General features: G+C 45.8%; 1 protein-coding gene across 1 annotated transcript in view; it reads right to left on the bottom strand.

The window, feature by feature from the left end:
* Positions 1 to 3090: 3090 nt before the first annotated feature.
* The window catches only part of LOC126419669 (organic solute transporter alpha-like protein), a 71395-nt gene continuing 47187 nt past the window's right edge, over positions 3091 to 27298 (bottom strand). The window contains exons 5-6 of the mRNA XM_050086856.1: positions 15498 to 15744; positions 3091 to 3230 (exon numbers count right to left, since the gene is read on the bottom strand). Coding sequence (XP_049942813.1) covers positions 3091 to 3230; positions 15498 to 15744 — 387 coding nt within the window. The remainder of the gene's footprint in view (positions 3231 to 15497; positions 15745 to 27298) is intronic.

The raw sequence follows: 27298 nt of genomic DNA, 5'->3' as shown, positions 1-27298 counted from the left end.
GGAATGACTTCCATGGTACTAGAGGGAGCTGTAGAGGGAAAAAAAACTGTAGAGGAACATAGAGACTGGAACACATCCAGTAAATAACTGAGAACGTAGGTTGCAAGTGCTACTCTGAGATAGATTTTGACACCGGAGAGGGGCTCGTGGCGGGCTGATTACCGAAAGATAAGTCTAAAGTCTATTGAAGTGCTACCACAAACTCCCCATTCACTCGACATGGACTGGTGTGATTTTTTTATCTCAAAGTTGTCAGTCGCTAAAGGACACTATTTTGCAACAGTGCAAGACACCCAAACAACTGTGGAAGGGCCTTATTTCTATGCCAGAAGATGAGTTAAAGATCCTAACAAGAATGGAAGCACCAATGGAGTAAACGTGTGCAGGCACATGAGACTTACTTTGTAGGTGGTACCAGTGCAGATGGTTAAAATGCAAGTAAAGGTATTTTTCTAAAGGCTCTGCTTACTTAATCGCCCCACGTCTCATATATTTATGGTTTGATGAAGATTCAGTCACCTTATCGCTACTCGAGTGGCTTGCGAAATTACCTGATCTCAATCCCATGCAAAACACCTGGGACTATTGGGAATCGTGCGTGAAACATAGAAGCCAAAATCACGGCAAACTTATTGCTCTATGGGGGCTAATCAACACAAGGCTACAGCTGAATATGGCGTTGCAGAAAAAGACTTGTGGGCATTCTCCTTTATCGTACTGACGCCTTAAAAGGCTAGAAGGGAAACGGCGGAACGCCTATATGAAAAACGCGAAGAAAACGAAAAGAAATGATGTTGGAGACACAGACTCATCATGTAAAAAAATGATTCCGTGAAATTAAAAGCAAGGGCGGTAACTTTAAGAATACAGTATGAATTCCACTGTTAAATGCAGGGGAGAGGGCGGAACTATAATAGGGGGAGACTTTATCTCATGACATGATACAAGAAGAAGCAGGGGAACCAGAATTAGAATTTAGAAAAACTTAAAAAGCAAGTAAGGCAGTAGGCATGTATAACATTCCGTATGAATTTCTAAAATCATTGGGAGAAATGGCAACAACACAATTATTTACGTTGATGTGTCGAGTGTACAAGACTGGCGATATATCATCAGACATTCGGTACACACAGTTTACAAGATAGCAAGTGTAGGTAAATGCGAGAATTATAGTACAATCAGCTTAACAGCTGATGCAATCAAGTTGCTGACAAGCATAATATACAGAAGAATGGAAAGGAAGACTGAGGGTCTGTTAGATGACGATTACTTTGGTTTTAGGAGAGGTACCAAAGAGGCATTTATGACATTGCGGTTGACAATGGAAGCAAGACTGAAGAAAACTCAAGACACGTTCATAGGATTTGTCGAGCTGGAAAAGCGTTCGACGATGTAACATGGTGCTAGAGGTTCGAAATCCTGAAAAAAAAACGGCGGTGAAAGACGGGTAATATGCAATGTGTATAAGAGTCAAGAGGGAAAAGTAAGAGTGGAAGACCAGCGCAATGGGCCGGCCGGTGTGGCCGTGCGCTTAAAGGCGCTTCAGTCTGGAACCGCGTGACCGCTACGGTCGCAGGTTCGAATCCTGCCTCGGGCATGGATGTGTGTGATGTCCTTAGGTTAGTTAGGTTTAATTAGTTCTAAGTTCTAGGCGACTGATGACCTCAGATGTTAAGTCGCATAGTGCTCAGAGCCATTTGAGCCCACCAGCGCAATGAGGCACTCTGATTAAAAAGGGTGTAAGACAGCGATGCAAGCTTTCGGCCCTGTTGTTAAGTCAAAGAAGCCGTGATGGAAATAAAAGAAAGGTTAAATAGTGGGATTAAAATTCAAGGTTAAATGATATCAGTGTTAAAATTTGCTGATGATGTTGCTATCCTCAGTGAACGTGAAGAATTACAGGATCTGTTGATAGGAATGGACACAATATGGACTGAGATTAAATCGAAGAAAGGCGAAAGCAATGAGAAGTAGCAGAAATTAGCCGAGCAGTCTAAGACGCTGCAGTAATGGACTGTGCAGCTGGTCCCGGCGGAGGTTCGAGTCCTCCCTCGGGCATGGGTGTGTGTGTTTGTCCTTAGGATAATTTAGGTTATGTAGTGTGTAAGCTTGGGGACTGATGACCTTAGCAGTTAAGTCCCATAAGATTTCACACACATTTGAACATTTTTTGAGTAGCAAAAATGAGAACAGCGAGGAACTTCAGGATTGATGGTCACAAGTAGATGAAGTTGAGGGCTCCTAATACCTAGGCAGCAAAATAATCTATGGCGGAAAGAGCAAGGAGGACATACAAATCAGACTAGCAATGGCAAAAGGGGCATTCCTAACCAAGAGATCTCTTACAGTATTGAACACAGATCTTAATTTGAGGAAGAAATTTCTTATAAAGTTGGTTTGGTAGTGAAACATGGATTGTGGGAAAACCGGAACAGAAGAGGATAGAAGCATTTGAGGTCTGTCGCTACAGAAGACTGTTTAAAATTATTCGGTCTGATAAGGTAGGGAACGATGGAGGTTCTTCGTAGAGTCGGCGAGGAAAGGAATATAATTATGGAAAACGCTGACGAGAAGAAGAGACAGGATAAGATAGCTGTTAAGACAAGAGGGACAGTCTTCCATGGTACTAGAAGGACCTGCAAAGGCTAAGATCTGTAGTGGTAGAGGGAGATAGTGGTACATCCAGCAAATAACTGAGGACGTAGTTTGCCAGTGTTGCTCTGAGATGAAAAGACTTGGAAAGGAGAGGAATTCGCGTTGATATAAGAGTGGAATTCGTGGCTGGCCTCAACTATACAGTAAGCAGACTGATTCTTTTTCAAAGGTTGTTTTAGACGGCATTAGGCTGATGGCTCCTGATGGTTGACTGACCTTTTACTCAGTGAGATTATTAGCTGTCACTCTTAGCGCACTTCGTACGGTAGCAGGTTATCGTTTACAAGCCGTTTAAAGATAAGTAGCAATGAATACTTGTAGGTGGAAGGCTACGTATGTTGTAGATGTTGAAGTGTAACCAGGAGCTTCACGTAGTTCACATGACATTCAGCTGCTGATGAGAATCAAATCGCCCATCGCCGCTGGTGGTCGTGGTTAAGCCAGCCAGCTGGCTGGGCGGACCACCTCCGTGTCGTCCGGCAAGCGGCGGAAGCCCGGCTCCTGGCGGCAGTAGAGCTGGAAGGCCCACAGGCTGAGGGCAAACACCTCCAGCAGCGTCAGCACGTTCACCACCACTGCGGAAGAGGAGGCGGGGTGTAGCTGCAGTTGTGGCACGGCAGGGGGACCAGCCGCGATAAGAAGCAGCTCCAAATGGCGCTGCCTATATTTACACTCTGTGGGGTGTGTACTGTAAGACCTTCGGTACACACACCATCAGATTATTTGACTTGTCCCTCTAACGAAGTAGGCGAGTGTCAGCAACATGTCTCGTGGTCTTATCGTGGCGTGTTTATCTTCTGCCGTTAGGTCAGACGATAGAAATGACACTTGCACGCTTAGAGTAGCAGATTGACGGTGACCAACTTTAAACAGAATTTGATTAATTTTCACACACATTTATTAAAATAATAACAACCATTAACCTTACTTAACTTGATTCTGGATGCTATTTACAGTTGACAATCTGAAGTTCCTTTGGTCTTGGTATGTTAATCTTATTCTCACATATCTCTGATACTTGACAAAGTGTCTATACATTTCTCTTCATGGCTATGTACATGAATATGATAATCTTATTAGGCGCAGACTGAAACTTGACTACAGACAAATGCAGACTAATGCAGACTGGTACAGACTAATGCAGACTGCCTAATCGGAGGTCGGTACACTCGTTATAATACCTCGAGCGTTCAGGTATCACTGCGCGAGTGTGATCAGCGAGGAGAAAAGGTTCTACGTTAGCAGCAATCTCATTGGCTGCGTTACACATTAATACGCGCATCGGCGGAAGCAGAATTTGGTCCGTCTTTATGGCAGCGCCATCTCGTAGTGCGGAGACGGACGAGCGCTGCGCCTGTGCTGTTGTGCTTAGCGGGGCGCGCTCTAGTGGGAAAGTTGTGTACGCGCTGACTACGCTGAACAATGTACACAACACACTCTAATCTACGGCTACTACACTCTGTAAACGAATGGGAAACGCATGACACAGCCTACTTCCCACTGTATCATTTATTAAAATATCTTGATGTTCCGTTCGCGCTTGGAACGTGGCGACTTAAATGCCTCTGGGCGCGCTGCAATCAATCTAATAAAGAACGATAGGAACATAGCAGTTAGCTGCAATCCCATTTTTAAAACATTATTTACAGGGTGGTCCATTGATCGTAATGGCAGTTGTAGGGAAGGCGGACAGTCGTCTTCGGTTCATTGGTAGAATTTTGGGAAGATGTGGTTCATCTGTTTAGGAGACCGTTTACAAAACACTAACACGACCTATTCTTGAGTATTGCTCGAGCGTTTGGGATCCCTATCAGGTCGGATTGGGGGAGGACATAGAAGCAATTCAGAGGCGGGCTGCTAGATTGGTTACTGGTAGGTTTGATCATCACACGAGTGTTACGGAAATGCTTCAGGGACTCGGGTGGGAGTCTCTTGAGGAAAGGAGGCGTTCTTTTCGTGAATCGCTACTGAGGAAATTTAGAGAACCAGCATCTGAGGCTGACTGCAGTACAGTTTTACTGCAGCCAACTTATATTTCGCGGAAAGATAAGATGAGAGAGATTAGGGCTCGTACAGAGGCATATAGGCAGACATTTTTCCCTCGTTCTGCTTGGGAGTGGAACAAGGAGAGAAGATGCTAGTCGTGGTACGAGGTACCATCCGCCACGAACCGTATGGTGGATTGCGAAGTATGTATGTAGATGTAGCTGTAGATCGTGACCGGGCCAAATATCTCACGAAATAACCGTCAAACGAAAAAACTACAAAGAACGAAACTTGTCTATCTTGAAGGGGGAACCCGGCGGCGCTGTGGTTGTCCCGCTAGATGGCGGTGCCATAGGTCAAGCGGATATCAACTGTGTTTTTTAAAATAGGAACCCCCATTTTTATTACATATTCGTGTAGTATGTAAAGAAATATGACTGTCTTAGTTGGACCACTTTTTTCGCTTTGTCATAGATGGCGCTGTAATAGTCACAAACATGTGGCTCACAATTTTAGACGAACAGTTGGTAACAGGTAGATTTTTTAAATTAAAATACAGAACCTAAGTACGTTTGAACATTTTATTTCGGTTATTCCAATGTGGTAGATGTACCTTTGTGAACTTATCATTTCTGAGAACGCATGCTGTTACAGCGTGATTACCTGTAAATACCACATTAATGCAATAAACGCTCAAAATGATGTCCGTAATCCATTTGGCAATACGTGTAACGACATTCCTCTCAACAGCGAGTAGTTCGCCTTCCGTAATGTTTGCACATGCATTGACAATGCGCTGACGCATGTTGTCAGGCGTTGTTGGTGGATGACGGTAGCAAATATCCTTCAACTTTCCCCACGGAAAGAAATCCGGGGACGTCAGATCCGGTGAACGTGCGGGCCTTGGTATGGTGCTTCGACGACCAATCCACCTGTCATGAAATATGCTATTCAATACCGCTTCAACCTCACGCGAGCTGCGTGCCGGACATCCATCATGTTGGAAGTACATCGCCATTCTGTCATGCAGTTAAACATCTTGTAGTAACATCTGTATAACATTACGTAGGAAGACAACATGTATTGCACCATTAAGACTGCCATCGATAAAACGGGGGCAAATTATCCTTCCTCCCATAATCCCGCACCATACATTAACCCGCCAAGGTGGTTGATGTTCTACTTGTCGCAGCCATCGTGGATTTTCCGTTGCCCATTAGTGCATATTATGCCGGTTTACGTTAGCGCTGTTGGTGAATGACGCTTCGTCGCTAAATAGTACGCGTGCAAAAAAATCTGTCATCGTCCAGTAATTTCTCTTGTGCCCAGTGGCAGAGCTGTACACTTCGTTCAAAGTCGTTGCCACGCAATTCTTAGCGCATAGGGATATGGTACGGGTGCAATCGATGTTGGTGTAGCATTCTCAACACCGACGTTTTTGAGATTCCCGATTCTCGCGCAATTTGTCTGCTACTGATGTGCGGATTAGCTGCGACAGCAGCTGAAACGCCTACTTGGGCATCATCATTTGTTGCAGGTCGTGGTTGACGTTTCACATGTTGCTCAACACTTCCTGTTTCTTTAAATAACGTAACTATCCGGCGAACGGTCCGGACACTTGGATGATGTCGTCCAGGATACCGAGCAGCATACATCAACACGATATCGACCTTTCCCGCAATTGGTAAACGATCCATTTTAACACGGGTAATGTATCACGAAGCAAATACCGTCCGCACTGGCGGAATGTTACGTGATACCACATACCTATATGCCGGCCGCTGGTGGCCGAGCGGTTCTGGCGCTACAGTCTGGAACCGCGCGACCGCTACGGTCGCAGGTTCGAATCCTGCCTCGGGCATGGATGTGTGTGTTGTCCTTAGCTTAGTTAGGATTAAGTAGTTACAAGTTCTAGGGGACTTACGACCTCAGCAGTTGAGTCCCATAGTGCTCAGAGCCATTTGAGCCATTTTGAACCACATACCTATACGTTTGTGACTATTACAGCACAATCTATCACAAAGCGAAAGAAGTGGTCCAACTAAAACATTCATTTTTCTTTACGTACTACACGAATATGTAATAAAAATCGGGGTTCCTATTTAAAAAAAAAACGCAGTTGATATTCGTTTGACCTATGGCAGCGCCATCTAGCGGGCCAACCATAGCGCCATCTAGTTTCCCCCTTCAAGCTGGACGTGTTTCGTTCCTTGTAGTTTTTTCGTTTGATGCTTATTTCGTGAGATATTTGACCCAGTCACGACCAACGGACCACCCTGTATAGGCAGTAGAGTATTAAATAATATTTTTCCTGATTTAGAACTAGTTCCTATTCGGCACACTAACTAGAAATTCAGACTAAGTCATCTTGTGTCCTCCTTCAGTCACTCATCGCCGACAGTTCCCCATACGCAAACAGCATCATTAGCCAGCCGCTGGAGGTTGCTGTTCACCCTATCCATCAGATCATTTCTGGACATAATGAATAATAGCGATCATACCGTATGTGCCTGGGCCATTCCTGACGATACTCTTGTCTCTGATGAACACTAGCTGTCGAGGACAACGTATTGAGTTCTATCATTTAAGAAGTCTTCGTGCTACTCATATATCTACTAACCTACTCCGTATGCTCACATATTCGTTAACAGTTTGTAGTGGGGCACTGTGGCAAACGCTTATCGGAAATGTAGGCATGTGGAATCTGCCTGTTGCCCTTCATCCATGGATCGCCGGATGTCATCTGAGAAAAGGGAAAGCAGAGTTTCGCCCGTGCGATTCTTTCTAAATCAGTGCTGATATGTGGGAAAAAGCTTTCTCACTCCAATGAAATTTATTGTATTCGAACGAAGAATAAGTTTAAGAAGTCTGCAGGAAACTGAAGGATATTGGTCTGTAATTTTTCGGGTCCGTTCTTTTACCATTCTTATACACAGAAGTCACCTGCGCTTTTTTCCATCGCTTGGGTCTTTGCACTGGGGGCCGTTGTAGTAGACTAATCTTTGTAAAACCGAATTGAGTTTCAGTTCGGACCTTTCGATTCGTTCGTTTTCAACTGTTTCAACTGTTTTTCTATACGAGGGACAACTATTACTATTTCCTCCAAATGGGAGCCGGCGCGATGGTCAAACGACAGTACGTTGTATGATCCTCCTGCGTGAACGGTTTCTTAAACTCGGAAGTTAAACCTTCACCTTTCCTATTGCTATCTTCTATTGCTACACCAGTGACTGGATAGGAGCCTTTGATCCGTTTGGCGATATTGCACAGGACAAGAATTTTCTCTGTGTCTCAGCAAGATCTTTTGCCAATGTACGACAGCGGTACTCGTATGCTTCGCGCAATGATCTTTCTACAGACACACGAATCTCTACAAGTGTTTGCCTATTGTCATTTGCGCGTTCGCTTTTGAACCGGGAGTGCAACAGCCCTTGCTTCCTCAGCATTTTCCGAATTTCGTTAGTAGACCACGGTGGGTCTTTCCCGTTCTTCATCCATTTACTAGACACATACTTCTCCAGAAAGCGATTTACAGTCCGTATCAAAATTAATTACTTCCATAGATATTGGCTCTCTGCATTGGTATCGGCCTTTTCACTTGAACTATGTAGATCAAGTGACATTTTCGATAGGGCATTTCGTTAGTCATAGCGGTTTTTGACTTTGTATGTTCATATTGCATTTTGGCTTTCTGTACAGCTCACATCGTGTTTTTAATACCATCTTTTGTTAGCTTTAGAGATTTTTCCCTACGTGTATTGATACCGACTTTGGGATTTTTGTAATACCTTCGGTTTTTGGCTTTTTGTATTGGTATCAGTGTTTTGATTTGAGACATAAAGTTTTATACCGCTTTCCGTTAGCTTTTGCAATTTTTTGCCACGTGTGTTCGTGTTGCCTTTTTGTAATGCTTTGCCGGCCGTGGTGGCCGAGGGGTTCTAGGCGCTACAGTCTGAAGCCGCGTGACCGCTACGGTCGCAGGTTCGAATCCTGCCTCGGGCATGGATGTGTGTGATGTCCTTCGGTTAGTTAGGTTTAAGTAGTTCTAAGTTCTAGGGGACTGATGACCTCAGAAGTTATGTCCCATAGTGCTCAGATCCATTTTTTTGTAGTGCTCTCGGTATTTGGCTTTTTGTTTAAGAAATAGCGCTGGAAGTAGTGGTATATAGCTCATCTGCTGTTTTCGATGCCGCCTTTCGTTATTTTGTGCGATTTTTCCTATGCTTACGGCGTTTGGATTTCTGTACTGGTATCCGTTTTTTGGCTTTTTGTATTAGTATCGGTCTGAAGGTATAATGTCAACCGATGCTTTCGATACAAGCTGCAGCTGCACATACATCAACACAATATCGACCTTTTCCGCAATCGGTAATCGGTCCATTTTAACACGGGTAATGTATCGCGAAGCAAATACCATCCGCACTGGCGTGAATGTTGTGTGGTACCACGTACTTATACGTTTGTGACTATTACAACGCAATCTATCACAAAGCGAAAAAAGTGGTCCAACTAAAACATTCATATTTCTTTACGTACTACACGAATATGTAATAAAAATGGGGGTTCCTATTTCAAAAACGCAGTTGATATCCGTTTGACGTATGACAGCGCCATCTAGTGTGCCAATCATAGCGCCATCTGGTTTCCCCCTTGAAGCTAGACAAATTTCGTTCTTTGTAGATTTTTGCGTTTGACGCTTATTTCGTGAGATATTTGACCCGGTCACGATCAATGGACCACCCTGTATAAATGTGTTTTGTCAGTTGTGCTTCATATATCATGTTATACAATGAGGTGACGAAAGTCCTGTAATACAACCTACTATCGTGTCGGACCTCCTTTCTCCCGCCGTAGTGCAGCAACACTACGTTGCATGGACTCAACAAGTCGGAAGTCCCCTGAAGAATTCAGCCACGCTGCCTCTATGGCCGCCCATAACTGTGAAAGTGTTGCAGGCACGGGAGGTCGCTCACGAACTGACCTCTCGATTAAGTCCTATAAATGTTCGATGGGACTCATGTCGAACGATCTTGGTGGCCAAATCATTCGTTCGAACTGTCCAGAATGTTCTGCAAACCAATGGCGAACAGTTGTGGCCCGGCGATGTGGCACATCGTTGTTTGGGAACATGAAGTCCAAGAATGGCTGTAACTAGTCTCCAAGTAGCGGAATATAGCCATTTCCAGTCAATGATCAGCTAAGTTGGACCAGAGGACCCAGTCCATTCCATATAAAAACATCCCATACCATTATGGAGCCACCACCACCTCGCACAGTGGTTTGTTGACAACTTGGGTCCATGGCTTCCTGAGGTCTGCACCACACCAATGCTATCATCAGCTCTTACCAATCGAAATCCGGACTCATCTGACCGGGCCACGGTTTTCCAGTCGTCTAGGGTCCAACCGCTATGGTCACGAGCCTACGAGAGGCGCTGCAGGCGATGTCGTGCTGTTAGCAAAGGTGCTCTCATCTGTCATCTGCTGCCATAGCCCCTTAACGCCAAATTTGGCCTCACTGTCATAACGGATACGCTGGTAGTGGGACGCACGCACTTCCCTCCAATATTTAAAGAATTGCATGTTATGAGTTTAGATTAACCAATGCGGAGATAGGAAATCACTGGAACAACTGAAACAGCGCATCGCTTCACTGCAATTTGCATTTATTGCAACACTTGATAACAGACCAAGAAAATGTTGCGTGTTACACTTGACAGATAATATCACTAGAACAATCAAACACCCGATTCAGTTTTCTGCACTTTAGTTCAAGTTCAACAGGGGAACACACTTTAAGTTCGCCCATAAGTTTAAATATGCGCGTAGGCACGTTAAAGAACTGGTTACGAAACAGTCGCTTATAACATCTACGCAGGCGCACTCCATGTAAAGAGAAAATAATTAGCAAGTTTACACATTGACTAGAACATTAAAATGAATAACAGGTAAGTGCACCGTCCACAACACCTTACGGCGACAGTTAACCTCCAATAAGCTCCTTTCTTCACAATATGACGTTAAGTACAGCTCAATAGTAATAAAAAAATTTAGATTCCACCCATATACATACGAGCATAAGCACAATTAAAAACTGGTGGAAAAACAATAAACTGGAAATTGACAAATCTATACTCAAAGGACCCGCACTCCATCTAAACAGCCCAAAATGACAACTCAGTGGCTGCCTAGAGCTCCAAATTAAGAATAGTATGCTTATAGATGGACTAGAATATAGGAATAAATAACACACACACGGTTTCTGACGGCCGAAAAACTGTGTTGGACTACTGAGCAGTGATTAATTTAAACTAACCACAACATACGCTAACCAGGTTAGCGGCGTATTTAAAGACAAGCGTCGAGCAAGAACCCCTTACATGGCTGACGTGCTAACACATCTTTTCATACCCCAGAATCAACTAGCGAAACATAAATCACTGACACATTTCAGACAATATTTTAAAACAACATACTTAAATACCCTTGTTTACCACTAGCCTTAATTAGCTGGTTAGGCTCTGTTACTGATGCCACGCATATGAGGTAGCAAGTTAAGGTCTACAATTCCACTTTGCCATTTAACACGCGTCTTGGCGAGGAAAAAGATGAATCCAACTAATTAATTGAAAGTCACTACTTGGGTTCAATATTTGACGATGCGGTCAAAATCAACAGACAAAGGTGAGAGTCAAGTTTACACTCGCAAACAGCACACGCAGAACACGAGCATAAGGTGAACCTTAAATAAACTGTTCCTTGTTCAGTAATTTCCATACCGACGAAACAAATAATCTTGGCCGAATTACTGTAGACGCCGGAATGCCCAGTTGATTGCAAATAACGCAAAATAATGGTCAAAACGTCTTACTTTAAGTCCGACTACATCCGTAGGACAGGAGTTTCAATGAACAACCAGGCCTCATCCCGTACATCTACATCTACATGATTACTCTGCAATTCACGTTTCAGTGCTTGGCAGAGGGTTCATCGAACCACAATCATACTATCTCTCTACCATTCCACTCCCGAACAGCGCGCGGGAAAAACGAACACCTAAACCTTTCTGTTCGAGCTCTGATTTCTCTTATTTTATTTTGATGATCATTCCTACCTATGTAGGTCGGGCTCAACAAAATATTTTCGCATTCGTAAGAGAAAGTTGGTGACTGAAATTTCGTAAATAGATCTCGCCGGGACGAAAGACGTCTTTGCTTTAATGACTTCCATCCCAACTCGCGTATCATATCTGCCACACTCTCTCCCCTATTACGTGATAATACAAAACGAGCTGCCCTTTTTTGCACCCTTTCGATGTCCTCCGTCAATCCCACCTGGTATGGATCCCACACCGCGCAGCAATATTCTAACATAGGACGAACGGGTGTAGTGTAAGCTGTCTCTTTAGTGGACTTGTTGCATCTTCTGAGTGTCCTGCAAATGAAACGCAACCTTTGGCTCGCCTTCCCCGCAATATTATCTATGTGGTCTTTCCAGCTGACGTTTTTCGTAATTTTAACACCCAGGTACTTAGTTGAATTGACAGCCTTGAGAATTGTACTATTTATCGAGTAATCGAAATCCAACGGGTTTCTTTTGGAACTGATGTGGATCACCTCACACTTTTCGTTATTTAGCGTCAACTGCCACCTGCCACACCATACAGCAATCTTTTCTAAATCGCTTTGCAACTGATACTGGTCTTCGGATGACCTTACTAGACGGTAAATTACAGCATCATCTGCGAACAACCTAGGAGAACTGCTCAGATTGTCACCCAGGTCATTTATATAGATCAGGAATAGCAGAGGTCCCAGGACGCTTCCCTGGGAAACACCTGATATAACTTCAATTTTACTCGATAATTTGCCGTCTATTACTAAGAACTGCGACCTTCTTGACAGGAAATCACGAATCCAGTCGCACAACTGAGACGATACCCCATAGGCCCGCAGCTTGATTAGAAGTCGCTAGTGAGGAACGGTGTCAAAAGCTTTCCGGAAATCTAGAAATACGGAATCAACTAGAGATCCCCTGTCGATAGCGGCCATGACTTCGTGCGAATAAAGAGCTAGCTGCGTAGCAGAAGAACGATGTTTTCTGAAACCATGCTGATTACGTATCAATAGATCGTTCCCTTCGAGGTGATTCATAATGTTTGAATACAATATATATTATAAAACCCTACTGCAAACCGACGTCAACGATATGGGTCTGTAGTTCGATGGATTATTCCTACTACCCTTCTTAAACACTGGTGCGACCTGCGCAATTATCCAATCTGTAGGCACAGATCTATCGTGTGCACTAGCGCAGCGTTACAGGTTCATCGAACCACAATCATACTATCTCTCTACGATTCCACTCCCGAAGAGCGCGCGGGAAAAACGAACACCTAAACCTTTCTGTTCGAGCTCTGGTTTCTCTTATTTTATTTTGATGATCATTCCTACCTATGTAGGTTGGGCTCAACAAAATATTTTCGCATTCGGAAGAGAAAGTTGGTGACTGAAATTTCGTAAATAGATCTCGCCGCGACGAAAAACGTCTTTGCTGTAATGACTTCCATCGTAATTCGCGTATCATACCTGCCACAGTCTCTCCCCTACTATGTGATAATACAAAACGAGCTGCCCTTTTTTGCACCCTTTCGATGTCCTCCGTCAATCCCACCTGGTAAGGATCTCACACCGCGCAGCAATATTCTAACAGAGGACGAACGAGTGTAGTGTAAGCTGTCTCTTTAGTGGACTTGTTGCATCTTCTAATTGTCCTGCCAATGAAACGCAACCTTTGTCTCGCCTTCCCCACAATATTATCTATATGGTCTTTCCAACCGAAGTTTGATCCATCTGCGACCAAGACAGTAACATTGGCTGCCATCACGGCCTTAACGATGCATCACACCAGACACGAGTCACGCCGAACATCAACAAAAGGCGTGGCCTGCTGTACGCTCCCAGACGTCCACAAATAAGAGTTCCTCCTCCAGACCGACGCTCACTCGCAAACATGGCAGGCAGCAGGCCGCAGCAACGCCACACCGCCCTCTGGCTGACGAAACAGCAGACCGCGAAGCAGAAATTTCAAAAGGAACGGCCTACAAGGAGTAAACGCAGAGAGCCAACAGTGACATTTCGTCACGATTCAGGTAGTACGTTCCACATCGATTTCTGCGGTTATTTCACGCACTATTGCTTGCCTGTTACTATTGCCAGCTCTACGCAAACGGCGCTGCTCTCCGTCCTTACGTGGATGCCGTCGGCCATTGCGTTGACCGTGGTGATGTGTAATGCCTGAAATTTGGTGTCCTCGGCACAATCTTGACACTGTGGAACTTCGAATATTGAATCCCTCAACGATTTCCTAAATGGATTGTGTCATGTGCCATGTGTCCAACTACCGTTTGGCGTTCAAGGTCTGTTAATTCCCACTGTGCGGCCATAAATACATCTTACACATTTTCACATACGTCTTGTGACGGTACGTCACATAAATGGACATTTCGAGAAAGGGAAAGGAAGTTTTTTTGTGAGACGTGTGAATTATAAATTATTTCAAGACTGTGTACGTGTGCGTGATGTATAACAAATAGTAAAGAACCTAAGTTATTATTATCAAAACACAAATATCGATATAATTAACAAAACACAGTTTTTTTTGTATAATCTCTGTGTAACATAGGCCATGAAGATCAGAGACAATGCTTTGATTGAACTAGCTCTCCTGTTTTGTTTCGTCTAGCGGTAGACCGCCATTGTAGTGCTGTCTGATTATTAACGTAAGTTTTAACTGTATTTTGAAAAATATAATAGAAATTGTCATTAGAAATTGTGTATTATTGACTTAGTTGTCACCTCTCATGATTGCAACCATTAATTATAATTAACAAAATTTTTACAGAACTTCGTAGTGCCGGGAGTTCATCTCCCCTAGCAGGATTTAGTCGGCCATTACGCTGACAGTATTATTTAATTTAAATATAATGTCATAATATTAAATGTAAATGCGAGAGACTTCTCAATTTTGATCTTTCATTAATTTCAAAGTTAAAAAGAGTCAAAATAGATTTCGTTTATTAATATTTAGAATACTGAGTGAGTTCAGCACGTTTCATTTTGGCCGCCTAACGGCAGACGAGATTCTCTCCAGTTTTGCCTTGCAAATCATGAACAAAATATATTGAAAAGCATTACATTCGGCAATATCTCAGTTAACCTTTGTGTAATTCGGTACATGAATAACCAGTAGCCCCTGAGACCCATATTAATAATTACATTTTGCGTAAGAATACGCATATTTACTTTTCTGAATAGCAGCGCTCACGAAAACTATTTATTAGAAGGCGGTGAGCCGCGCACTGTGTTTAAAAAATATTATATCGTGCGTACTTCGGGGCAGCCGATGTCCGTACGAGTGTTATCGCAGTATAAGTTAGTTAAAAGTCTCATGCTAGCCCTAATATTAAAAGCCACCCCAACCAAAATATTAAAATATATAATTATAAAAATAAAAAATATACACTTATACCGTGATAGTCTCCTCAGTACAAAGAACAGCTCCGCCAATACGCTGCCTTTTCGTACCCTGTGTACGCAATACTGCTTCATTTGCATACGTGCATATCCCATGACTTTTGACACCTAAGCGTATTTCTTTCTCCCTGTATCCATGCCATATTTATTTCTTTTTTACTTAAATTCTAAATCCCTCGTGTCCAGTTCTTCTTTATTTACATGTATCTGAAAATGAAACACTAACGTTTGGAGCGCGCGTGCGCTTGTGTGTGTGTGTGAGAGAGAGAGAGAGAAAGAGAGAGAGAGAGAGAGAGAGAGAGAGAGAGAGACGGCGACTTACGGTTGGCCCAGAAGACGGGAGTGAAGGGCACGGAGCACAGGAAGAAGCTGGCGGCGTACCCGGCCACGAGGCACTGCAGCTGCGGCAGCAGCACAGTCAGCTGCAGCGCCAGGAACTTGTGGGTGGCGTGCGGCACGCCCAGCGCCGAGGACAGCCCGCGGGCCACCGACAGCGTGCCCCACGTCGCCAGCACCAGCGACACCAGCTGCACCGCCACCAGGTACGGGTAGGCCGCGTCCAGCAGCGCCTGTCCACCACGAGTAAAAGATACAGGGGGGTGGACGAAAATAGGGGAACACCAACAAGTGCAGGTATGCAACATTCCTGCTCTTGGTGGTCTGTAGACGATACATTTGTGTGGTGGCTCCATGCAGTAAAGACGTTACCTACACTACTGGCCATTAAAATTGCTACACCACGAAGATGACGTGCAACACACGCGAAATTTAACCGACAGGAAGAAGATGCTGTGATATGCAAATGATTAGCTTTTCATAGCATTCACACAAGGCTGGCGCCGGTGGCGACGCCTACAACGTGCTGACATGAGGAAAGTTTCCAACCGATTTCTCATACACAAACAGCAGTTGACCGGCGTTGCCTGGTGAAACGTTGTTATGATGCCTCGTGTAAGGAGGAGAAATGCGTACCATCACGTTTCCGACTTTCATAAAGGTCGGATTGTAGCCTATCGCGATTGCGGTTTATCGTATCGCGACATTGCTGCTCGCGTTGGTCGAGATCCAGTGACTGTTAGCAGAATATGGAATCGATGGGTTCAGGAGGGTAATACGGAACGCCGTGCTGGATCCCAACGGCATCGTATCGCTAGCAGTCGAGATGACAGCCATCTTACCCGTATCGCTGTAACGGATGGTGCAGCCACATCTCGACCCCTGAGTCAACGGATGGGGACGTTTACAAGACAACAACCATCTGCACTGACAGTTCGACGACGTTTGCAGCAGCATGGACAACAGCTCGGAGAACATGGCTGCGGTTACCCTTGACGCTCCATCACAGACAGGAGCGCCTGCGATGGTGTACTCAACGACGAGCCTGGTTGCACGAATGCCAAAACGTAATTTTTTTCAGATGAATCCATGTTCGGTTTACAGCATCATGATGGTCGCATCCGTGTTTGGCGACATCGCGGTGAACGCACATTGCAAGCGTGTATTCGTCATCGCCATACTGGCGTATCGACCGGCATGATAGTATGGGGTGCCATTGGTTACACGTCTAGGTCACCTCTTGCTCGCATTGACGGCACTTTGAACAGTGGACGTTACAGTTCACATGTGTTACGACCCGTGGTTCTACCCTTCATTCGATCCCTGCGAAACCCTACATTTCAGCAGGATAACGCACGACCGATTGTTGCAGGTCCTGTACGGACCTTTCTGGATGCAGAAAATGTTCGACTGCTGACTGGCCAGCACATTCTCCAGATCTCTCACCAATTGAAAACGTCTGGTCAATGGTGGCCGAGCAACTGGCTCGTCACAATATGCCAGTCACTACTCTTGATGAACTGTCGAATCGTGTTGAAGCTGCATGGGCAGCTTTACCTGTACACGCCATCCAAGCTCTGTTTAACTCAATGCCCAGGAGTATCAAGGCCGTTATTACGGCCAGAGGTACGGATTTCAGGATCTATACACCCAAATTGCGTGAAAATGGAAGCACATGTCAGTTCTAGTTGTCCAATGAGTACCCGTTTATCATCTGCATTTCTTCTCGGTGTAGCAATTTTAATAGGCAGTAGTGTATGTTTCTTGGGCATATGAACACTCTCCATTCGAAGTTTCACCATGGAAGTGGAAAGGGATGCCACCTTACCGATCCTTGTTTTCACTGTTAGAAAACGCTGGGACAAACACTATGTGATCAAAAGTATCTGGACACCCCCAAAAACATACGTTTTTCGTATTAGGTGCATTGTGCTGCCATCTACTGCCAGGTACTCCGTATCAGTGACCTCAATAGTCATTAGAGACTGTGGGAGAGCAGAGTGGGCACTCTGCGGAATCACGGACTTCGACCGTGGCCAGGCGATTCGGTGTAGCTTGTGTTGTACGTCTGTAATAGAGATTTCGTCACTCCTAAACATCCCTAGCTCCACTGTTTCCGATATGAGAGTAAAGTGAAAACGCCGAGGGACATGTGCAGCACAAAAGCATATAGGCCAACCTCTTCTGTTGACTGACAGAGACCGCCGACAGTTGAAGAAGGTCGTAATGTGTAATAGGCAGACATTTATTCAGACCATTGCACAGTAATTCCAAACTGCATCAGGACCCACTGCAAGCACTGTGAAGTTAGGCAGAAGGTGAAAAAACAGATATCATGGTCAAGTGGCTGCTCATAAGCCACACATCTCGCCGATAAATGCCAAACATCGCCTCGCTAGGTGTAAGGTGAGTAAACATTGGACGATTGAACGGTGGAAAAACGTTTTGTGGAGTGACGAATTACGGTACACAACGTGGCGATCCGATGGCAGGTTGTGGGTATGGCGAATGACCGGTGAACATCTGCCAGCGTGTGTAGTGTCAACATTAAAATTCGCGGTCATGTTTTCATGGAAGGGTTTGCACCCCTTGTTGTATAGCGCGGTATTATCACACCACAGCCCGACATTGATGTTTTAAGCACCTTCTTGCTCCTCATTGTTGAAGAACAATTCGGGGATGGCGATTGCATGTTTCAACGCGATCGAGTGCTTGTTCGCAATGCATGGCCTGTGGCGGAATGGTTACACGACAATGACATCACTGTTATGGACTGACCTGCTCAGAATCCTAACCTCAATCGTATGGAATACCTTTGTGATGTTTTGGAACGTCGACTTCGTGCCAGGCCTCACCGACCGACATCGATACCCCTCCTTATTCAGCACTATGTGAGGAATGGGCTGCCATTCCCCAAAAATTCATCCAGCACCAGATTAAACGTATGCCTGCGAGAGTGTAAGCTATCATCTAGCTTAAGAGTGGGCCAACACCATACTGAATTCCGATGGAGGGCGTTACGAAATGATTTTCAGCCAGGTGTCCGGATACTTTTGATCACTTATTGTAGTGTTTTCTGCAAAGCAGCTCACACAGAATTATTTTTTCAGGCCACATGCTGTCATCATTCTGCACAATGCGGTAGTGTCTTACGCTTTCTGGTACATAGAGTATATGTGGTCTCAGATAGTTTGCCTGGCGGGCTACAACACCAAAGAACAGTTTTCAAACAGAATGGTAATTCTTAAAGACAGATACAAAATGAATTCCATTTCAAGCAAGATCAATACACAGATGTATATGAAGATGCAGAGGCACCGATCACAATGGCTTTCTTCCGTATTTTCGCGTCATGCCTACGAGAACAGAAGGAATCCTCGAGACACGACATCAACTGTGTTTTTGGTCCACCAGCAAAGTTGAGGAATTCGCTGTGTTCGATCAGAAACGATCTTGGCCTTAGGAAACGTGGCATACATGAGATCCTTTGCCAATGTGAGAATTCTCATATTCGGCATATATATCGAACCGTCCAAAAACTCTATGCTGAACATCATCGTCGTACACGCCTTGGCCACCCTGATAAATCAGCACTGCCGGAGCATTGCCTGAACCCTGAGCATCACGCGTTTTACAACAAGACTGAAATTTTATCCTCAGCGTCATCATTCTGGGACCTTGTTTCTAAGGAAGCCTTGCACATCCCTGCGGCGGGTAATACACTCCTGGAAATGGAAAAAAGAACACATTGACACCGGTGTGTCAGACCCACCATACTTGCTCCGGACACTGCGAGAGGGCTGTACAAGCAATGATGACACGCACGGCACAGCGGACACACCAGGAACCGCGGTGTTGGCCGTCGAATGGCGCTAGCTGCGCAGCATTTGTGCACCGCCGCCGTCAGTGTCAGCCAGTTTGCCGTGGCATACGGAGCTCCATCGCAGTCTTTAAGACTGGTAGCATGCCGCGACAGCGTAGACGTGAACCGTATGTGCAGTTGACGGACTTTGAGCGAGGGCGTATAGTGGGCATGCGGGAGGCCAGGTGGACGTACCGCCGAATTGCTCAACACGTGGGGCGTGAGGTCTCCACAGTACATCGATGTTGTCGCCAGTGGTCGGCGGAAGGTGCACGTGCCCGTCGACCTGGGACCGGACCGCAGCGACGCACGGATGCACGCCAAGACCGTAGGATCCTACGCAGTGCCGTAGGGGACCGCACCGCCACTTCCCAGCAAATTAGGGACACTGTTGCTCCTGGGGTATCGGCGAGGACCATTCGCAACCGTCTCGATGAAGCTGGGCTACGGTCCCGCACACCGTTAGGCCGTCTTCCGCTCACGCCCCAACATCGTGCAGCCCGCCTCCAGTGGTGTCGCGACAGGCGTGAATGGAGGGACGAATAGAGACGTGTCGTCTTCAGCGATGAGAGTCGCTTCTGCCTTGGTGCCAATGATGGTCGTATGCGTGTTTGGCGCCGTGCAGGTGAGCGCCACAATCTGGAATGCATACGACCGAGGCACACAGGGCCAACACCCGGCATCATGGTGTGGGGAGCGATCTCCTACACTGGCCGTACACCACTGGTGATCGTCGAGGGGACACTGAATAGTGCACGGTACATCCAAACCGTCATCGAACCCATCGTTCTACCATTCCTAGACCGGCAAGGGAACTTGCTGTTCCAACAGGACAATGCACGTCCGCATGTATCCCGTGCCACCCAACGTTCTCTAGAAGGTGTAGGTCAACTACCCTGGCCAGCAAGATCTCCCGATCTGTCCCCCATTGAGCATGTTTGGGACTGGATGAAGCGTCGTCTCACGCGGTCTGCACGTCCAGCACGAACGCTCGTCCAACTGAGGCGCCAGGTGGAAATGGCATGGCAAGCCGTTCCACAGGACTACATCCTGCATCTCTACGATCGTCTCCATGGGAGAATAGCAGCCTGCATTGCTGCGAAAGGTGGATATACACTGTACTAGTGCCGACATTGTGCATGCTCTGTTGCCTGTGTCTATGTGCCTGTGGTTCTGTCGGTGTGATCATGTGATGTATCTGACCCCAGGAATGTGTCAATAAAGTTTCCCCTTCCTGGGACAATGAATTCACGGTGTTCTTATTTTAATTTCCAGGAGTGTATTATCAACAGCGATGCAGGTTTTCAGTTAGGCGCCGCCTTGAATCCAACACTGTCTGACATTCAATTAAAAGAGAAGAAACAAGAACTGACGATCTACGACCGGACGCAGGGCACTGTAGAGACTTAATTTAGCTTTTAACCACAGGAGTAACCGACAGTTCAGCCATCGCCCACAGAGCACGAGTGGAATGCCTTTCTGAGGCTTCCGGCAGGGGTCACAATGATAGCGCTTTCATCCAACTGCGAGCGCCCTCTCGCGTACGCGTATTTTCTTCCCGTTCCTGGCCTGATAAATTCCGACGGCGTCGCACGATTATCATCGCTAGCGTCTTGCAGCTATGACGTCAGAAACTACCATTACCTTAAGGTGTGGAACAGTTGAAAGGTTGAAATATTTTGGTATTTGCACAATACTATCCTGCGGTAAACCCGAGAAGCGTATTTGCAAAAACACAACACATTCCCAGGCCTAAAACGGTATAGCAAACTTGCTGCCAGTCAATATAGCTTCCAGTTGTTTACGAATGGATAAATACAGGTACTGTACAATACTCATGGGAATCTTACGCCATTCTTCGTACAAAATACAGTAAAGGCAAGTTCAAGTGACGATGAGAACGTGGATTCCGATCACTCGGTATTCTCTCCACACTTGATCACAAAGCTCAATAATATTGAGATCTGGTAACCGTGATGGCCCGAGTAGATGCAACAATTCATCCTCGTCCTCGCAGAACCAGTCCTGGACGATGCGAACTGTTATTAATAGGGGGCCTATGGTCTTGGAGCACAGAATCACTATTGGGGGACAAATGGTGCGCCATGAGATGGACTTGTCCAGTCAAAATGGTCGCCTAATCATTCGCAGAAATGCGGCCTTGCAGAGTAACCGTGCACCTGTGGAACACCATGATGTGGCCTTTCAAAGTATCACCGAAACTAGTTTCCCTAGGAAGTAAACTCGGCGAGAAGTTGGAAACAGTGAAACAAGACTCATCCGACCAATGACATTTTTCAGTTGCTCCACAGTTCAGGTTTTATTGCTTCGGAAACATTCTTTAGTTTTGCGGACATTTGTATCACTGGTTAGAAATTCCAGCTCGGCTTGCAATTCCCTGCTTATGAAACTGAATTCGTGTTATTTTGGTCCTCATTCAGTTCACGCGTGCGACTTTCATTCCTGGAGTGACATTTGCGGCTGTCGTCCTCGTAATTCTCGTCACAGTCCTCTTCAATGACCGTCCGTCACCGTCACTCAACACACACTTTCGTCCGTGTTGTGATACAGCGCATGACGTACACTACTGGCCATTAAAATTGCTACCAAGAAGAAATGCAGATGATAAACAGGTATTCATTAGACAAATATATTACACTAGAACTGACATGTGATTACATTTTCACGCAATTTGGGTGCATAGATCCCGAGAAATCAGAACAACCACCACTGGCCGTCATAACGGCCTTGATACGCCTAGCCATTGAGTCAAACAGAGCATGGATGGCGTGTACAGGTACAGTTGCCCATGCAGCTTCAACACGACACCACAGTTCATCAAGAGTAGTGACTGGCGTATTGTGACGAGCCAGTTGCTCGGTCACCATTGACCAGACGTTTTCAATTGGTGAGAGATTTGGAGAATGTTTTGGCCAGGGCAGCAGTCGAACATTTTCTGTATCCAGCAAGGCCCGTACAGGACCTGCAACAAGCGGTCGTGCATTATCCTGCTGAAATGTAGGGTTTCGCAGGAATCTAATAAAGGGTAGAGCCACGGGTCGTAACACATCTGAAATGTAACGTCCACTGTTCAAAGTGCCGTCAATGCGAACAAGAGGTGACCTAGACGTGTAACCAATGGCACCCCATACCATCACGCCGGGTGATACGCCAGTATGGCGATGACGAATACACGCTTACAACGTGCGTTCACCACGATGTCGCCAAACACGGATGCGACCATCGTGATGCTGTAAACAGAACCTGGATTCATCCGAAAAAATGACGTTTTGCCATTCGTGCACCCAGGTTCGTCGTTGAGTACACCATCGCAGGCGCTCCTGTTTGTGATGGAGCGTCAAGGGTAACTGCAGCCATGGTCTCCGAGCTGACAGTCCATGCTGCTGCAAACGTCGTCGAACTGTTAGTGCAGATCTACATCTACATCTACATTTATACTCCGCAAGCCACTCAACGGTGTGTGGCGGAGGGCACTTTACGTGCCACTGTCATTACCTCCCTTTCCTGTTCCAGCCGCGTATGGTTCGCGGGAAGAACGACTGTCTGAAAGCCTCCGTGCGCGCTCTAATCTCTCTAATTTTACATTCGTGATCTCCTCGGGAGGTATAAGTAGGGGGAAGCAATATATTCGATACCTCGTCCAGAAACGCACCCTCTCGAAACCTGGCGAGCAAGCTACACCGCGATGCAGAGCGCCTCTCTTGCAGAGTCTGCCACTTGAGTTTATTAAACATCTCCGTAACGCTATCACGGTTACCAAATAACCCTGTGTCGAAACGCGCCGCTCTTCTTTGGATCTTCTCTATCTCCTCCGTCAGACCGATCTGGTACGGATCCCACACTGATGAGCAATACTCAAGTATCAGTCGAACGAGTGTTTTGTAAGCCACCTCCTTTGTTGATGGACTACATTTTCTAAGCACTCTCCCAATGAATCTCAACCTGGTAGCCACCTTACCAACAATTAATTTTATATGATCATTCCACTTCAAATCGTTCCGCACGCATACTCCCAGATATTTTACAGAAGCAACTGCTACCAGTGTTTGTTCCGCTATCATATAATCATACAATAAAGGATCCTTCTTTCTATGTATTCGCAATACATTACATTTGTCTATGTTAAGGGTCAGTTGCCACTCCCTGCACCAAGTGCCTATCCGCTGCAGATCTTCCTGCATTTCGCTACAATTTTCTAATGCTGCAACTTCTCTGTATACTACAGCATCATCCGCGAAAAGCCGCATGGAACTTCCGACACTATCTACTAGGTCATTTATATATATTGTGAAAAGCAATGGTCCCATAACACTCCCCTGTGGCACGCCAGAGGTTACTTTAACGTCTGTAGACGTCTCTTCATTGATAACAACATGCTGTGTTCTGTTTGCTAAAAACTCTTCAATCCAGCCACACAGCTGGTCTGATATTCTGTAGGCTCTTACTTTGTTTATCAGGCGACAGTGCGGAACTGTATCGAACGCCTTAAAGAAGTCAAGAAAAATAGCATCTACCTGGGAGCCTGTATCTAATATTTTCTGGGTCTCATGAACAAATAAAGCGAGTTGGGTCTCACACGATCGCTGTTTCCGGAATCCATGTTGATTCCTACATAGTAGATTCTGGGTTTCCAAAAACGACATGATACTCGAGCAAAAAACATGTTCTAAAATTCTACAGCAGATCGACGTCAGAGATATTGGTCTATAGTTTTGCGCATCTGCTCGACGACCCTTCTTGAAGACTGGGACTATCTGTGCTCTTTTCCAATCATTTGGAAACCTCCGTTCCTCTAGAGACTTGCGGTACACGGCTGTTAGAAGGGGGGCAAGTTCTTTCGCGTATTCTGTGTAGAATCGAATTGGTATCCCGTCAGGTCCAGTGGACTTTCCTCTATTGAGTGATTCCAGTTGCTTTTCTATTCCTTGGACACTTATTTCGATGTCAGCCATTTTTTTCGTTTGTGCTAGGATTTAGAGAAGGAACTGCAGTGCGGTCTTCCTCTGTGAAACAGCTTTGGAAAAAGGTGTTCAGTATTTCAGCTTTACGCGTGTCATCCTCTGTTTCAATGCCATCATCATCCCGTAGTGTCTGGATATGCTGTTTCGAGCCACTTACTGATTTAACGTAAGACCAGAACTTCCTAGGATTTTCTGTCAAGTCGGTACATAGAATTTCACTTTCGAATTCAATGAACGCTTCACGCATAGCCCTCCTTACGCTAACTTTGACATCGTTTAGCTTCTGTTTGTCTGAGAGGTTTTGGCTGCGTTTAAACTTGGAGTGGAGCTCTCTTTGCTTTCGCAGTAGTTTCCTAACTTTGTTGTTGTACCACGGTGGGTTTTTCCCGTCCCTCACAGTTTTACTCGGCACGTACCTGTCTAAAACGCATTTTACGATTGCCTTGAACTTTTTCCATAAACACTCAACATTGTCAGTGTCGGAACAGAAATTTTCGTTTTGATCTGTTAGGTAGTCTGAAATCTGCCTTCTATTACTCTTGCTAAACAGATAAACCTTCCTCCCTTTTTTTATATTCCTATTAACTTCCATATTCAGGGATGCTGCAACGGCCTTATGATCACTGATTCCCTGTTCTGTACATACAGAGTCGAAAAGTTCGGGTCTGTTTGTTATCAGTAGGTCCAAGATGTTATCTCCACGAGTCGGTTCTCTGTTTAATTGCTCGAGGTAATTTTCGGATAGTGCACTCAGTATAATGTCACTCGATGGTCTGTCCCTACCACCCGTCCTAAACATCTGAGTGTCCCAGTCTATATCTGGTAAATTGAAATCTCCACCTAAGAATGTAACATGCTGAGAAAATTTATGAGAAATGTATTCCAAATTTTCACTCAGTTGTTCTGCCACTAATGCTGCTGAGTCGGGAGGTCGGTAAAAGGAGCCAATTATTAACCTAGTTCGGTTGTTGAGTGTAACCTCCACCCATAATAATTCACAGGAACTATCCACTTCTACTTCACTGCAGGATAAACTACTACAAACAGTGACGAACACTCCACCACCGGTTGCATGCAATCTATCCTTTCTAAACACCGTCTGTACCTTTGTAAAAATTTCGGCAGAATTTATCTCTGGCTTAAGCCAGCTTTCTGTACCTATAACGATTTCAGCTTCGGTGCTTTCTATCAGCGCTTGAAGATCTGGTACTTTATCAACGCAGCTTCGACAGTTGACAAATACAATACCGATTGCTGCTTGGTCCCCGCATGTCCTGACTTTGCCCCGCACCCGTTGAGGCTGTTGCCCTTTCTGTACTTGCCCAAGGCCATGTAACCCAAAAAACCGCCCAGCCCACGCCACACAACCCCTGCTACCCGTGTAGCCGCTTGTTGCGTGTAGTGGACTCCTGACCTATCCAGCGGAACCCGAAACCCCACCACCCTATGGCGCAAGTCGAGGAATCTCCAGCCCACACGGTCGCAGAACCGTCTCAGCCTCTGATTCAGACCCTCCACTCGGCTCTGTACCAAAGGTCCGCAGTCAGTCCTGTCGACGATGCTGCAGATGGTGAGCTCTGCTTTCATCCCGCTAGCGAGACTGGCAGTCTTCACCAAATCAGATAGCCGCCGGAAGCCAGAGAGGATTTCCTCCGATCCATAGCGACACACATCATTGGTGCCGACATGAGCGACCACCTGCAGATGGGTGCACCCTGTACCCTTCATGGCATCCGGAAGGACCCTTTCCACATCTGGAATGACTATCCCCCGGTATGCACACGGAGTGCACATTGGTCTTCTTCCCCTCTCTTGCTGCCATTTCCCTAAGGGGCCCCATTACGCGCCAGACGTTGGAGCTCCGAACTACCAGTAAGCCCACCCTCCGCGACTGCCCGGATCTTGCAGACTGAGGGGCAACCTCTGGAACAGGACAAGCAGCCATGTCAGGCCGAAGATCAGTATCAGCCTGAGACAGAGCCTGAAACCGGTTCGTCAGACAAACTGGAGAGGCTTTCCGTTCAGCCCTCCGGAATGTCTTTCGCTCCCTGCCACACCTTGAGACGACCTCCCACTCCACCACAGGTGAGGGATCAGCCTCAATGCGGGCAGTATCCCGGGCAACCACAGTCGTAGTCCGATCAGGGGATGCGTGGGACGAGCTGGCCGTCCCCGACAAACCCCCATCCGGACCCCCACAGTGATGCCCATTGGCAACAGCCTCAAGCTGTGTGACCGAAGCCAACACTGCCTGAAGCTGGGAGCGAAGGGATGCCAACTCAGCATGCATCCGAACACAGCAGTTGCAGTCCCTGTCCATGCTAAAAACTGTTTTGCAAAGAACGTCTGAACTAATCTACAGAGAGCGCAAACAAATCAACAAATTTTAAACGGTTACTAAATTACAAGATTGCCTAGTAAATGCAGTAATGCTGCTACTTGCGCACTGCTGACACTGCTCGGCGGCGGAAGGAGACTATGCGAATTTACACTATTCAGGTACTAAAACGCGATGCTACACTCTCAAATACTATAATACGCCCGAAATTTATGGATTAAACAATGCAAGTACCAAAAACACGCAAAGAAATTAAGAATTAAACTATGTAACAAATGAGTGAGCTAGAAGTATACGACTTGCTGCTCAGCTGCTTATCCAACAGCGGCAGGGAGCACACTGACTGTGACCAATCGACACTGGCCGTTCAAAACAAGAACAGAAGACAAACGACAACGCGAATTTACACTATTCAGGTACTAAAACGCGATGCTACAACTCTCAAATACTATAATACGCCAGAAATTTACGAATTAAACAATGCAAGTACCAAAAACACGCAAAGAAATTAAGAATTAAACTATGTAACAAATGAGTGAGCTAGGAGTATACGACTTGCTGCTACAGCTGCTTATCCAACGGCGGCAGGGAGCACACTGGTTGTC

The sequence above is a fragment of the Schistocerca serialis genome, chromosome 9 (assembly GCF_023864345.2).
Source record: "Schistocerca serialis cubense isolate TAMUIC-IGC-003099 chromosome 9, iqSchSeri2.2, whole genome shotgun sequence".
Classification (NCBI taxonomy): Eukaryota; Metazoa; Arthropoda; class Insecta; order Orthoptera; family Acrididae; genus Schistocerca; species Schistocerca serialis.
This window is presented reverse-complemented; position numbering and strand designations above follow the sequence as displayed.